A 14,507-nucleotide genomic window follows, 5' to 3' on the forward strand; every position below is an offset into this window, starting at 1 on the left:
GTGTGGGGCCACTGGCAGGGTCCTGGGCCTGGGTCTGAAGGTCCTACACTACACTCCACGTGACCTCAGACAAACCCATTCACCACTGCACAATTTGGTTGGTTTCCTTGTCTGTGAAGTGAGAGAACTGGTGGGCTGTCTTCATGGTTTCAGCACATGCTCTGTGTCTCTGTCTGGCTTGTGCCTAATCCCCATGCCTCTTCTCATGCCACATAGGCACCTTCCTCTCCATAGTTCCACCTTTACCTGTAGGAATGTAGCTCCTGCTGCTTTTCTCTCTCTCTCTCTCTTTGGAGGAGAAGACTTCATTGCCAATCAAAAGAGTCAAATATGTGTTCAAAGAAGCTGCAGCCACCTCTCCTTAGGAGACCTTCCTGGGACTGAGGGTCAGGCAGGAGGCAAGGACTCCTGTTTTATGAGGTCACTTCCTCTGTGGCTTCAGAGAACTAGCCCTATGCACCCACCCTGGACCCCTCAAAACCTTCCTTCAACTGTTCTCTCCAAATTATTTCCTTAGCTTTGCCTGTTATGTGCCTTTTCCAAGTTTTTTTTTTTTTTTTTAAATAGAGAGAGAGAAAGGGGCGCCTGGGTGGCTCAGATGGTTAAGCGTCTGCCTTTGACTCAGGTCATGATCCCAGGGATCTGGGATTGAGTCCCGCATCGGGCTCCCTGCTGGGCGGGGAGCCTGCTTCTCCCTCTGCCTCTGCCTCTCTCTGACTCTCATGAATAAATAAATAAAACATTTAAAAAAAAAATAGAGAGAGAGAAAGAATGAGAGATGGGAAAGAGGGGAAAGAAAATCTTAAGCAGAATCCATGCCCAGTTAAGAGCCTGATAAGAGGCACAATGTCATGACCCTAACTGAGATCATGACCTAAACCGAAATCAAGAGTCTGATGCTTAACTGACCAAACCAACCAGGCATCCCTCCAAGTTTAAATTTTTAAAACAAATCGGTCACTAGGCAAGAGCCTGAGGGCAAAGGACAGTGAGGAGGCGGTTGCACAAGTGGAGGAGAGAGTTGGGATGACGCTGGGGGCTGACCCGCAAGTGGTGGCCAAGAGGGGAAGCCATGGGGCTTGGAAAGAGATTGGGAGGTAGAACTGGCCCAAGTCCATGACTGACAGGATGCTAGGGTAAAGAAGAGGGAAGAGTGAATCTCAGGGTTCTCAAGACAGCCTGGGGGCCTGTTGATGCCAAATACAAAGATGGGAGCAGAGAGAAGGAGGTACTGCTGAGGAATAGGGAGAAGCTAATTCTGATTTATACATGTGGGCTTACAGGTCTCTTGAGATGCCCAGACGTATGTTCCCCAGGTGGTTGGATACGTGCCTTAGCTTGGAAGTGAGAATAGGTCTGGAGGGAGGCATGGGAACCACAGTTAGCATCATGCAAATTGATGCAGGAAGTGTGTGTCAGGTAATGACAGGAGAGAGCTGAGACCCAAACTCCGGGGACCATCCCCAGTAGCTGCAGAGGAACCCCCAGGGCTTGTGCATTTGGGGAGGGGACTGCACAGACAAGGTAAGTAGCTGAGGAGGGCTGACTGGGAGGGAGAAGGATTCTAAGTGAGCGCTGAAGCTGACAGTAGGGCAAGGAGCTACAATGGCTAAACCAAAAACAGTTTACATGCCTCAGAAGCAGAAGGGAGGCAGGAGTGACTAGAGTCTACACTAGTGAAGAGACATTAGTCTTTATAATCCCAAGATCTCTATGCCTTTTTATCTCTTTGGAGGTGTTCCTATTTGAATTGCTTTACTCTCTCTGTGCCCAAACCTAGAACAGTAGTTCCCCAGTAGCAGCCTACATCATGGTGCCCAGCTGCCTGCTTCAGTGTCACCAGAGGTGCTTTTAAACTTTAAGTCCCTAGGCTTCACTTTCTAGAGATTCTGATTCGTGCCATGGTCTTTAGTTTCTGAAAGATGCACAAGTGTTTCCAATGCACACTCCGGATTAGGAACCATAATTCTTCTTAGCTTCAGACATCCTTAGAGAGTGCATGAAGGGTGGTATGAAGGGTAAGAAATATAGCTGGAAAGTACTGAAAGTCTCAATGGTCAGTGTTCAGGGCTTCTGGAGTGAGTCATGGATTGGAGGTCCTAGACCCACCCCTCTTTCACTGTATTTTCCCATCTGACTTCATTTTTTTTTAACCTAGGAAATTAGGAGAGTGATACTAATGACCAGTATGGTCTTTACAAATCTAAACTTTATAATTCCAAGATTCAGTAGTATCCAATAGGATCATGCCTCTCTGTTTAGATCCCACTGGAGAGATGCCAGCTTAGAGCCCTATGGCCATGTGGCACAGTGTAGTAACTATCTGTTGCTGTGTGATATGTTCCCTGTAGGTCAGAAGTCTGGTGTGGTATATCAGGCTTCTCTGCTCAGGTCTCAGCAGGCTGAAACCAGGGTGTCAGTCAAAGCTGCAGTTCCCATCTGGGACCCAGGGTTCTCGTGGACACTCACTGGTTGTGGCAGAATCATTTCCTTGTAGTTGTACCAGTGAGGTTGCTTCCAGAGGCCACCTTCAGTCCAGGTCACTTAGTCCTCAAAGCTCCTAATAGCCTGTTGGGTTCCTCTCACACTTCGAATCTCTTTTAACTCTTCTCTGTTAGTCACAGGGCAAACTCTTCTTTTTAAGGACTCAACAGCTTAGGTCTGGCCCAGTCAGATAATCTCTATATTTTAAGGTCAATTAACTTGGGGCTCTAATTCCATCTATGAAATCCCTTCACAGCAGCACCTAAATTCATGTTTGATTCAATAACCAGAGGATGAGAATCTTGGGAATGTAACTTTAGAATTCTGCCTCCCACAAGCTTGGAAATTAGGAAGACATATCTAGCCCTAAAAAGGGAGGAAGCAAACCCATATCTGCCAAGCTCTTCCCTGGGCCAGGCATTGTGGTGAGTTTATTAAGGGCATCATCCTCCTTAATCCTTTCTTTATTAAGATATTTATTTATTTATTTAAGAGTGTAAGAGGGAGAGGAGCAGAGAGAGAGGCAGAGAGAGATTCTCAAGCAGACTCCACACTGAGCACAGAGCCCAACCTGGGGCTTGATCTCAGGACACCGAGATCATGAACAGAGCTGAAATCAGGAGTCTGATGTTTAACCGACTGAGGCACCCAGGCTCCCCATCAGCCCCCTTATTTCCTTTAAGCAGTTTGTAAACTAGAGATTGTAATTCTCATTTTATAGATAGGAAATTAGGCAATCTTGTGGCCTGATCATTTGTGAGAGGCTGTAAGGAATCAATGGCACTATGGATTAGACCTTGGCTCACTCTCAGAAGCCAGCAGGAAGAAGAAGCCAGGGAAATGGGCTTGGGTGGGATTGGGGGAAATTTATGTTTGGGGCTAAGAAAGGACCTAACCATAGCTCTGAGAGTCAAACACACCACACTCTGTCAGAGTCTGACTTGATGAAAAAGGAGAAGGAGGAGAAGGCGAAAGAGAAGAAAAGAAACATTTCCTGCCCTCATAGAATTTGTAATCAAATAATGACAACAGGAAACATGCACAAAATCCTAAAGAATTGATTTCAACACCATCTATGTCCTAGTGACCCAAATAGTTGTAGCTCCAGTCTGAATTTGACTCCCAAACTCCAACTGCATTCTCTACTCCTTCATCTCTATCTCACAAACACCTCACACTTCACTTGTCTAAAACAGAACCACTCATCTTTGCTCTCCCACCTCAATCCTGCTCTGCCCACACTTCTCCCCATCTTGGTTGAAATAAACTTCTAAATCACCCTTGATGAATCAACATCGACATTCTCAATCCACACCCATTGAGCTAGGAAATCATTTTAGATCTATCTTAAAAATAGATCCAGAATCTGACCACTTGCTACCACATCTTCAGCTGCCGCCCCAATCCGGGGAGCCGTCTTCTCACCTGGAGCTTCAAAGAACAAGCCTAACTCTCTCTTACATCGCATGAGATGCTGAGGCATTCCATTCCTCCACAGCCTACCAGAGGTAGTCACGGTAGAGTGAACCAAGTCACAGAAAGAGATACTAGTTTTGAAGGGAGGGGAAAGGTGTTTGAAGGGTGTGAGATGGGGTGGAGTTTGAGGGAACTCACATCTACTCTTGTTTTAGTCAAGAATGGACAGTGCCCACTCTTCCCTTTCAAGGACCGTATGGTGTGTCCAGCTTCATGTAAGTGACTCCGATTGCTCCGAACATGACAATGTTGTGAATCCATGTGTGGCTTTGTTTGTGCCAAGGCTTGGACAGGTGAGGAGTGCGGATGTTCCTCCCAAAGTCTCTGGGGCATATGTTAAGGATGCCATGTTGTCCCATCGAATAGGGATACCCCTTTGGTTGACCTTAGATATCTCTTGGGAATTTGTCCTTTTTTAATGCCCAATCACTGCTCTCGTGTTGTCCTCTTGATTTCCAGAAACTATTGCGCTAGTCTTCAAAGCCAACCATGCACATTACCACTCCTTATTTTTTCCCCATGAGACCTTATTTATTCTGAGTCTCATTCCTTACTGACTGACAGGTGACAGTATCCACTTACTCATACAAAAAAAAAAAATGATAACCATTAGGTACATTCCTAATAAGCCCTTATGTCTAAACAGAACTTCACAGCATATAGAGCATATTCACATCCTGTAAGGTGTGCTGGGGAAAAAAATGGGTAGCAAAATGCTGGTGGGCAGAAGTGATCTTGGTAGACTCTGAGGCTAGTGCTCATTTCCTCATGTAGTGCTGAGATGGTATGGTCTTGTTCCAGGGACTGTTAGTGTTTTGAGGTACAGCACAGTATGGTGGAAGGAACCCAAGGCCTTTCAACTGATTTCAACTCTTCTACTTATTTTCTGTATGGCCATAGACAACTCACTTGCCCCTACGTGATCTTCAATTTCTACAACTTATAAAACAAGGAAGTTCTGGGTGCTCTCTAATAGTCCTTCTACCTCTGGTACTCTGGGATTAGATAGCCCAAATCCCTAAGTTCTGTGGGGGCCAGCAGGAATCCTATCAGATTGTCTATGTCAGAGATGGCAAGCCTTTTTGATACTCCTCAAATTATTAGCCACTGGAAGTTGATACTCTGCCTTCTGCCTCTGTTGTTACTCTTGGGGGGAAGGGTAAGAGGCTTAGTCAGAAGAAAACCCTGTTTAGGGTTCCCCAAGTTCCCCCAAACATGATAAAGTATTTCGAGGTCAAGTGTCTTATTTTATCCCATAAAGTTAAATCAGGTTTCTGCCCACACAAACCCATGATGTGTTCCAAGATTGATAGACCCAAGTGCCTGAAGGATCATGATTGCTCAGTGTCACAGAAGTGCTGTTCACATTGTGGACTGAAGTGCCTGGAACGTCAAAAATGAATAGTAAGTGGAAAATATTATCCTCGATGTAATTAATTATGACTAGCATAATAAAAAGCTATTGATTTTATCTTCTATCCAACTACCTTCCCAAATTGTCTTATGAAGTATAACAATATTTAATGGGGCTGCTTTGATTTTATATAAAATCATATCATCTGAAAATGATGAGAAATTTGACTCTTCTTTATTCCAATTTCAGGACTTGCTTTATTTCCTTGCCTTTTATATCATGTAGAGCATCTGAAATAATGTTGAAAATACCATCGACATTTTTCCCAGAGCTGGAACAAACAATCCTAAACTTGGTATGGAACCCAAAAAGACCTTGAATCTCCAGAGGAATGTTCAAAAAGAAAACCAAAGCTCAGGGCATCACAATGCCTGACTTCAAACTATATTACAAAGCTGGGTTCATCAAGACAGCATGGTACTGGCACAGAAACAGACATGTAGATCAATGGAACAGAATAGAGAGCCCAGAAATGGACCCTCAACTCTATGGTCAACTCATCTTTCACAAAGCAGGAAAGAATATGCAATGGAAAAAAGACAGTCTCTTCAATAAATGGTGCTGGGAAAATTGGATAGCCACATGCAGAAGAATGAAACTGGACAATTCTCTTTCACCATACACAAAGATAAACTCAAAATGGATAAAAGACCTCAATGTGACACAGGAATCCATTAAAATTCTAGAGGACAACACAGGCAGCAACCTTTCGACCTTGGACAAAGCAACTTCTTGCAAGACACGTCTCTAAAGGCAAGGGAAACAAAAGCAAAAATGAACTATTGGGACTTCCTCAAGATTAAAAGCTTCTGCACAGCAAAGGAAGCAATCAACAAAACTAAAAGGCAACCTACAGAATGGGAGAAGGTATTTGCAAATGGCATATCAGATAAAGGGCTGGTATCCAAGATCTATAAAGAACTTATCAGACCCAACACCCTAAGACAAATAACCCAGTCAAGAAATGGACAGAAGACATGAACAGACACTTCTCCAAAGAAGACATACAAATGACCAACAGACACATGAAAAAATGCTCCACATCACTTGTCATCAGGAAAATACAAACCAAAACCACAATGAGATACCCCCTAATACCAGTCTGAATGGCTAAAATTAACAAGACAGGGAAGAACAAATGTTGGCAAGGATGTGGAGAAAGGGGAACACTCTTACACTATTGGTGAGAATGCAAGCTGGTACAGCCACTCTGGAAAACAGTATGGAAGTTACTCAGGACATTAAAAATAGAGCTACCCTATGACCCAGCAATTGTACTACTGGGTATTTACCCCAAAGATACAGACGTAGGGAAAAGAAGGGCCATATGCACCCCAATGTTCATAGCAGCAATGCCACAATAGCCAAACTGTGGAAGGAGCCAAGATATCCTTCAGTGGATGAATGAATAAAGATGTGGTTCATATATGCAATGGAATATTACTCAGCCATCTGAAAGGATGAATATCCACCATTTACATCAACATGGATGGAACTGGAGGGTATTATGCTAAGTAAAATATGTCAATCAGAGAAACACAATTATCATATGGTTTCACTCATATGTGAAATGTATGGAATAGTGCAGAGGACAATATGGGTTGTGGGAGGGAACTGAATGGGAAGAAATCAGAGAGGGAGACAAACCATATGAGACTCTGAACTCCAAGGAACAAACTGAGGTTAGCGGATAGGGAGGTGGGTGGGGCGATGAGGTAACTAGGTGATGGGCGTTAAAGAGGACATGTGATATGATGAGCACTGGGTGTTATACTGAACTAATGAATCATTGAACATTATATAAAACCAATGATGTACTATACCATGGCTAATTGAATTTAAATTTTAAAAAAAGGGGGGGAAAAGAAAAGAAATTAAGGAAAATAAAGGCAATGACATCTACCCCTGTTTGGCTCTTTCTTTAAGGAGGACACATGTTGAGATGAGCACTGGGTGTTATATGAAACTAATGAATCATTGAACACTACATCAAAAACAAAATGAGGTACTATACAGTGGCTAACTGAACATAATAAAAATATGGAAAAACAAAATAAAAAAAATAAAGTCAGCATCTCTTGCTGTATAAAAGGACATTGTTGTTGGCTTTGGAATAAATAGATTTTACTGCACTTAGTTGTTTTCTTTTTATCCGTTTACAAGTGCTATTGGAAATTACTGTGGAATTTTATCAAATACCTTTTAAGCATCTAGTCATCAATGATTTTTCTCTTCTAATTTGTTAGTATAAGAGCTTATATTATTAAATCTTCATATGTTGAACCATCCTTGCATTCCTGGATTGACCTTAATCATATAGAGGGTATACTTGTATTAATACACTGAAGGTTCTTTAAGCAAATAGTTTGTTCAGAATTTTCACATCAATGGTCAAAAGTAAAATAGATCTATTACTTCTGTATGTCTTGCTATTTGAGTCATACAGGTTTCAACAAACTAGCATGGAAAACTAAATTGGGAAATGTACTTTTTCTCCCTATGATCTATAATATTTTAAGTTTTTAAACTTATTTTTTATTTTATTTTAAGCAAAGTCTACATCCAACATGGGGCCTGAACTCGCACCCCAAGATCAAAAGTTGCATGCTCTACCAATGGAACCAGCCAGGCACTTCCTATGATCTGTAATATTTTTAATACTATCTTCAATAATAATACTTTTAATGATATCCTCTATTCCTTGAAGGCTAGACAAAATTTCGCTCCAAAAACTCTAGGTAAGCTTTCTTCTATAATGACATATAGGTTTTTTTGTACATATTTTATAGACTGTACAGGCTCTCTATCTCTTTTTCTGTAAATTTTCATCTTTTATATGTTGCTAAAATTCATCCATTTTCTCTCCACTTTCAAATGTATTACTTTAGAGAGGTATACATTATTTTGTACATAATTCTTTTTATATCTTTAATTTTCATTAATGTTTTCATTCATATACTCATGTTTCCACCCCACTCCCACCTATCCACCAATCATTCCATCCATTTACTCACACATCCATCCACTCACCTAGCCTGCATAAACATAACTTTAAATTTATCTGTCTTTCCAACCATTCATTCACTCGTATATCTATCCACTTCCTCTTCTCACCCATCTTCTCTCTACCTATCCAGCTGCCTGTTTTATATCCAGCCTTTATCCATCTTTCATACACACACATTCTCTCATTCCCATCAATATACTTCTCCAACATTTCTACGCCCATCTGCCCTCCATCCACCTACCAATTTATTCATCTACCTTTCATTCGAAGAGTTTCCATCAATAGGCCCATTCATCCCATGACTAACCTATCCATCCTTATGTTCAATCCAATCCACTTCTTCCCCAGCCGTTGACCCACCCATCCATGTTCATGCATTCACTCACCCAAATATCCATGATAGCCCCACCCATCCTTCTTCATATTCTTCATCTTCCCATTCATCATACATACTATGAGCCATCCACATATTGACCTTTCATCCAGTGGTTTGTACTGAGTGTTTATTCTGAGTCTATTAATGTTCTAAGCACTAGGTTCTAGACACAGACCTGTTCAATGAAGCTCAGAGTTTATTTGGGGAAACAAACATGAAACTCAGTAATACACTTAGAGGCACAGAGAACAACACAGAAAGCCAGAGACAGGAAGTTTGAGCAAAGTGTCTTGGCCTAATTAACAAGCAGGAATTTCTAGGTAGAGGCCATCTACCTTGGTACCCTTTTGGAGTCCCTCACTCTGAGCAGGGGATTGGTGCTGGAACAGAAGTGTGGTTGAGATAGAGGGAGGGCAGTATGACCATCAGTGACAGGAGATATGGGAAGCAGGGCAAAGATCCACATGGATCCTCACTCAGCCTTCTTCAAGAAATGGGGTGAGGGAAGGGACCAAAAATATCATTCATCCTAGGCTCCAAAGGCATAAATTTCATCTCACTCACTTGGAAAATGAGATCCTTGGGTGGGGTGGGATATTAGGCAGGACAGAGGAGATAGAATAACCTGAAATTCTCAACTTTCATTTACATTCAAGAAAATTTGGGGCGACTGGGTGGCTCAGTCATTAAGTGTCTGCTGTCAGCTCAGGTCACGATCCCAGGGTCCTGGGATCCAGCCCCGCATCGGGATCCCTGCTCCACGGGAAGCCTGTTTTCCCTCTCCCGCTCCCCCTGCTTGTGTTCCCTCTCATGCTGTGTCTCTCTCTGTCAAATAAATAAATAAAATCTTAAAAAAAAAAAAAGGAAGAAAATTTAGAGAAGAATTCAGCCTTATTTGGGAGCCCTGGGAACCACTTGGACGTTTACAGACTCTGGGGGCTCTTTAGCCTCTGTCCCCACTATAGACATCACCTTCATCCCCTTTTATGCACTATTCCTCCCTACCTTCAACTCCATAGTAAGATATTATATCCATACTTGTATCAGAACATTCCATAGTGACCTCTGACAAGAACTCAGACACTCCATTCCCTTTTACCTTTATCTCTGACACTCACTCACTTGGTGACATTGAGTCAGCATCTGCATTCCTCTGGGCCTTATCATCCCTATGTGTGGGACTTGTACCCTGAGAGTCCTTCCACCCAGGTGGTTCAGCTTTGTGTTCTCTCCTGGACTGAGTTTGGGAGGGACACAGAATAAGAGGGAGAGCACCACTCAAGACATCTTGGTTGTTCATTAGAAATTTATTCCCTGGTCCCTTTGTGGGGTCCACCTGATTCCTGAAACTGGTGGGATGGGACTCTGTAGTGTAAGTGCCTGATATTCAGCTTTTTCATTGTAATGTAAGTGCCTGACATTAAGCTTTTGAGTGCTGAGGCATCCATTTCAAAGACACCCATTTCAAATAAATACATCCCCAGCTATGTAACACAGATACTAACTAGGATAAGGAACCAGCTGCCTTCACTAATGAAGTTCCCCTTTTAGAAAGGCCTCGAGTAACCCAGACAACTAATCACTGGAGTGACCCTGCTTCTCCCTTCCCTCATCCTAATCTGCACTTTTATATGCTTTAAATTCTCCAATAGAAAGTGAACCCATGAAACCTTAGCTATTCCACCCTTGGGCCTGAATAAAGGGAGAGCCCCAAGTCTGCACTTTCTCCCCGTCTCTCTGTCCACAACCTTCTTTTTTTTAATTTTATTTTATTTTATTTTATTTTATTTATTTGAGAGAGAGAGAATGAGAGACAGAGAGCACGAGAGGGAAGAGGGCAGAGGGAGAAGCAGACCCACCGCTGAGCAGGGAGCCCGATGTGGGACTCGATCCCGGAACTCCAGGATCATGACCTGAGCCGAAGGCAGTCGCTTAACCAACTGAGCCACCCAGGCGCCCTGTCCACAACCTTCTGTGTGGCCTTCTGACTTGCCATGTACCCTCCAGGACTTGTGAGCAATAAATCTCGTTTTCTTAAGTTCCCTGATGATTTGGCAGAGGTGGGTCCTCTGATCATAATAAAACCACAAAGCCTGGTCCAACCACAACACTGGTCCAGTGGTGGTAGGGGGATGTCTGTGGGTCTCATTTTGAGTAAATATGCCCCAAGGGCATCTCAGGCCTTCCTAGCAGAGAATACCACTGTCAATAGGCTGAGACCTACACCACAGATTCCCATAGGGGGCTCTGTTGGTGAACCTAAATTTTGTGACCATATAGTCACTCACTGATGATAAGGCTGGCTTTGTCTGGCTTTTGCCCATCGTGTAGGACAAATGGAGAACAAAGCTTGGCCCCAAAGTGCAACAGCTAGTTAAGGAAGGAAACGGGGACCCTACAGATGACATTTACACTTTGAAGAGAGTCTCTCCTTCTGCTAAGACTGATGGACTCGCTGGCATTGTGGATTCCCTGTAGGAAAGCTACCAAGTACCCCAGCACTCTCTCCAGAGCCCTTTCACCAGTCCAGTCAGAAGCCAGCAACTCTGCTGCCTATGGATCTTTACTGGGGTATAGTCTCTCAGGCAGGTCTCCCCATCTTCCAGTTCCTCCTCAAACAACAAGGAGCTTGCACCAGATGGGAGACACTCCCCATAAGCTCTTCTGACAATCTCCACTGCTCTCAAACAATAGGACCTCGACAAACACTTTCTGAAAACTCAGCTGACGGGCTGTTCCTCCCCCACACCCCACTCTGTGGCAACACATTTACACTTTGGCCTTAGTCAAAGAATAGGAACTACCCGAGGAGAAAATGGAGAAGGAGGGAGGAAAGGGTGGGAGAGGGAGAAAGGGACACAGAGACCATGAGAGGCCCACAGAAAAAGAAAGTAAGTCAGACATTGACACAGAAAAGCACAGAAAAACAAAGAGATACCAAGAGATGCCTAGAAACACATTGTCAGAGACAAACAAAAGGGCCATGCCACTCAGCATGCAGATAAAATGGAAAGTGAATGGAGAACAAGCACATTCCACAACTCTCAGAGTCATCAAGAAGACCCTTGATGGTGGCATTGAGTCCTGAGGTCACTTAGAAAGTGAGACAAGTTTTGCCCACTCCCCCTGGTTGACCAGAGGGCTCAGCACAGCCCAGGCTGCTGAGGATCAGGAGCCATGCAATCAAAGACCCTTCCCCAGGACTGTGCACTGTAGATGCCAGCTGGTCACATTGATGATCTCAGAAACTTGGTGTTCCCAGCAGGAAAGGAGGTGTCTGGCTTGACTCCAGTTCTCACATCCAAGATACTGACTACTGAAGAAATAGGCTGGACAAAAGCAGCTAGACATTTTCATGTTCTGGAATCACCAGACAGGCCAGCTCTTCTTCAGAATGGAGTCTTCTAGATTTTTGAACATCCTGGTCTTATGTACCCTTCTAGTGAATGTCCAGGGACCTGGTCTGACTGACTGGATCCTTCCCAGCAAGTACTGGGGCCTCAGCCCTTGCCCTGGAGAGAGGGGAGGTTGCTGGGAGGAGGGAACAGGGAATAAGACTCTAGTTGTTTCCCACCATGTTAGCCCTGGTCCCAGGTGGGGACATATTTGGAATATTTCTTCCAATTTCCCTCTTGATGGAAGATCCCTTCAGTGAATGCAAGATTGCAGACCTGAGGCAACCCCCACTTTCAGTCCCTTTGAAGTGAAGGTCAATTGGGGTTGGAGGGAAGAGTCACAGGATCCAGTGCTTATGGGAGGGGCTATAGGAATCTGGGAAGCCTAGTAGACCTTCCCTCACCCCACAACAGAAACAGCCCCCTTTCTCAGGATATCATCTCCATTAACTCCTGATTCTTTCAAATGTAGTCCTATAAAGTATTCTTGCATCCCCAGGGGTGCCTTGCCTTTGGGATAAAAGTATCCAGAAGTTTCTTTGAACTGATGACAGTAATACTCCAGGACTATATAGTAATAATGATATTTGCTACCACTTACTGAACATTTAGAAAGTAAGGAGTTTGAGAGGTCTGGATTCAGACATAGTGGTTCTACCACTCAGTAGCCATAACCTTGGGCAAGTTACTTAAATTCCATGTGCTTCTGTCTCCTCTGCAAAATGGGGATGTCAGTAGAACTCAATGAGATAGTATTTAAAATGCATAGAAAAGTGCTTGGCTTATGGGCAACAGTTGACAGACATTAATTAACATTGCTATGCATCAGTTCCTATGATTAGAGCTTTACACTTTTTGTCTCATTTCTTCCTCAGTGACTCTGTAAGGCTAAAACAATTTTACAAGTGAGAAACCCAAGGTTCAGAGAGGTGAGTGGTAAGCCAAGAGGTAGAATTTAAACACCTGACTCTCTGATGCCAGGGTGAGGGATATTAATCACTGTGCAATAGCACCGCCCCCCACCCCGGAGGAACTCCCAAACACTGACTCCTCAAGGAGGCAAAATGACCAGATTAGCTTAGACCAGTGGCTTTCGGTGGGGTGATTTTGCCTTCCAGGGGACATTTGCTATGTCTGGAGACATTTTTGGTTGTTCAACTGGGGAGTGCTATTGGCATCCAGTGGCTAGAGGGCCGGGATGCTGTAAACATCCTACAGTGCACAGGGCAGCCCTCCCCCTCCCATAAATAATGATGAGGCCCCAGGGGCAAGGTTGAGAAATCCTGCCTTAGAGGGGGTGGCACTAGGGGGTGGAACTAGGGACAGGGTAAGAAGGTAGAGAATAAGGGGTGGTCAGAAGGGAGGGTAGTGTAGGCGGTGTTGGGAAATACATGAGAGCACCCTGCGGAAAAGGTCTCCTGTGTATGAGCAAAGAGAAAGCAAACTTCCCTGACTCCCCAGAATTGCCTCAGTTTGGGAGAAGAGTGGACACCATGCCCTCATACATTCATGGTTGTAAAACTGTCCTTTTCTTAGGGAGATGCCCCAGAATCCTAGAGAAACGTGAATTCAGAGAAAGGGATGAATGTATGAAGGACAGACAATGTCTGGGCAACAAGAAGAAGTGTTGCAACTTCAGCTGTGGAAAAAAATGTTTAGACCTCCACCAAGGTAATATTCACAGCCTCAGAATAATCAGCCCTTCTGCCCACACCCTCACCTTCTGACCACGTGGGTGGCATCGTCCCTGCTTTGCTAAGGGCTAGTCTCTGAGCAAGATTGCTGGGTTGGGGAGACCTGCAATTTAGAGCCATCTCTGCCCCTGATATTATATGTGACATTAGGTAGTATCTTCATCCTGTCTGGTCCTCAGTTTCCCCAAAGAGAAAATGACTATAGGATTGAAACACATAGTATCTTGGTTGCTTTTTACTCTTATAGCTTTCTTTCTTTTCTTTTCTTTCTTTCTTTCTTTCTTTCTTTCTTTCTTTCTTTCTTTCTTTCTTTCTTCTTTCTTTTGAAGTTGAAAGTTTTATTTATTATTTATTTCATTATTTTTTTAGTTAACATATAATGTAATATTGGTTTCAGGAGTAGAATTTAGTGATTCATCACTTACATATAACACCCAGTGCTCACACAACAAGTGCCCTCCTTTTTTGTGTGTTTTTTTTTTTATTAACATGTAATGTATTATTTGTTTTAGGGGTACAGGTCTGTGATTCATCAGTCTTATACAATTCACAGTGCTCGCCATAGCACATACCCTCCCCAATGTCCATCACCCAGCCACCCCATCCCTCCCACCTCCCTCCACTCCAGCAACCCTCAGTTTGTTTTCTGAGATTAAGAGTC

At 43.5% G+C, this 14,507-nt stretch overlaps 1 protein-coding gene across 1 annotated transcript; it reads left to right on the plus strand.

Annotated features, from left to right (window-relative positions):
• Positions 1-11,614: 11,614 nt before the first annotated feature.
• On the plus strand, positions 11,615-13,879 carry LOC118011057 (eppin-like). The gene is made up of 2 exons (XM_035005630.1): positions 11,615-12,242; positions 13,689-13,879. The coding sequence occupies exons 1-2, from the start codon at positions 12,113-12,115 to the stop codon at positions 13,877-13,879; spliced, it is 321 nt and encodes a 106-aa protein (XP_034861521.1). The 5' UTR covers positions 11,615-12,112.
• The last annotated feature ends 628 nt before the right edge of the window (positions 13,880-14,507 follow it).

The sequence above is a fragment of the Mirounga leonina genome, unplaced genomic scaffold (assembly GCF_011800145.1).
Source record: "Mirounga leonina isolate KUSES-001 unplaced genomic scaffold, KU_Mleo_1.0 Mir_150, whole genome shotgun sequence".
In the NCBI taxonomy this organism is placed as follows: domain Eukaryota; kingdom Metazoa; phylum Chordata; class Mammalia; order Carnivora; family Phocidae; genus Mirounga; species Mirounga leonina.

Excerpts from the sequence above, each read along its gene's own strand:
- LOC118011057 (XM_035005630.1), top strand. The coding sequence starts at position 12,113 with ATGTTCTGGAATCACCAGACAGGCCAGCTCTTCTTCAGAATGGAGTCT. Across the intron at positions 12,243-13,688 it reads GACTGACTGGATCCTTCCCA|GGAGATGCCCCAGAATCCTA; the intron begins GCAAGTACTGGG and ends TCCTTTTCTTAG.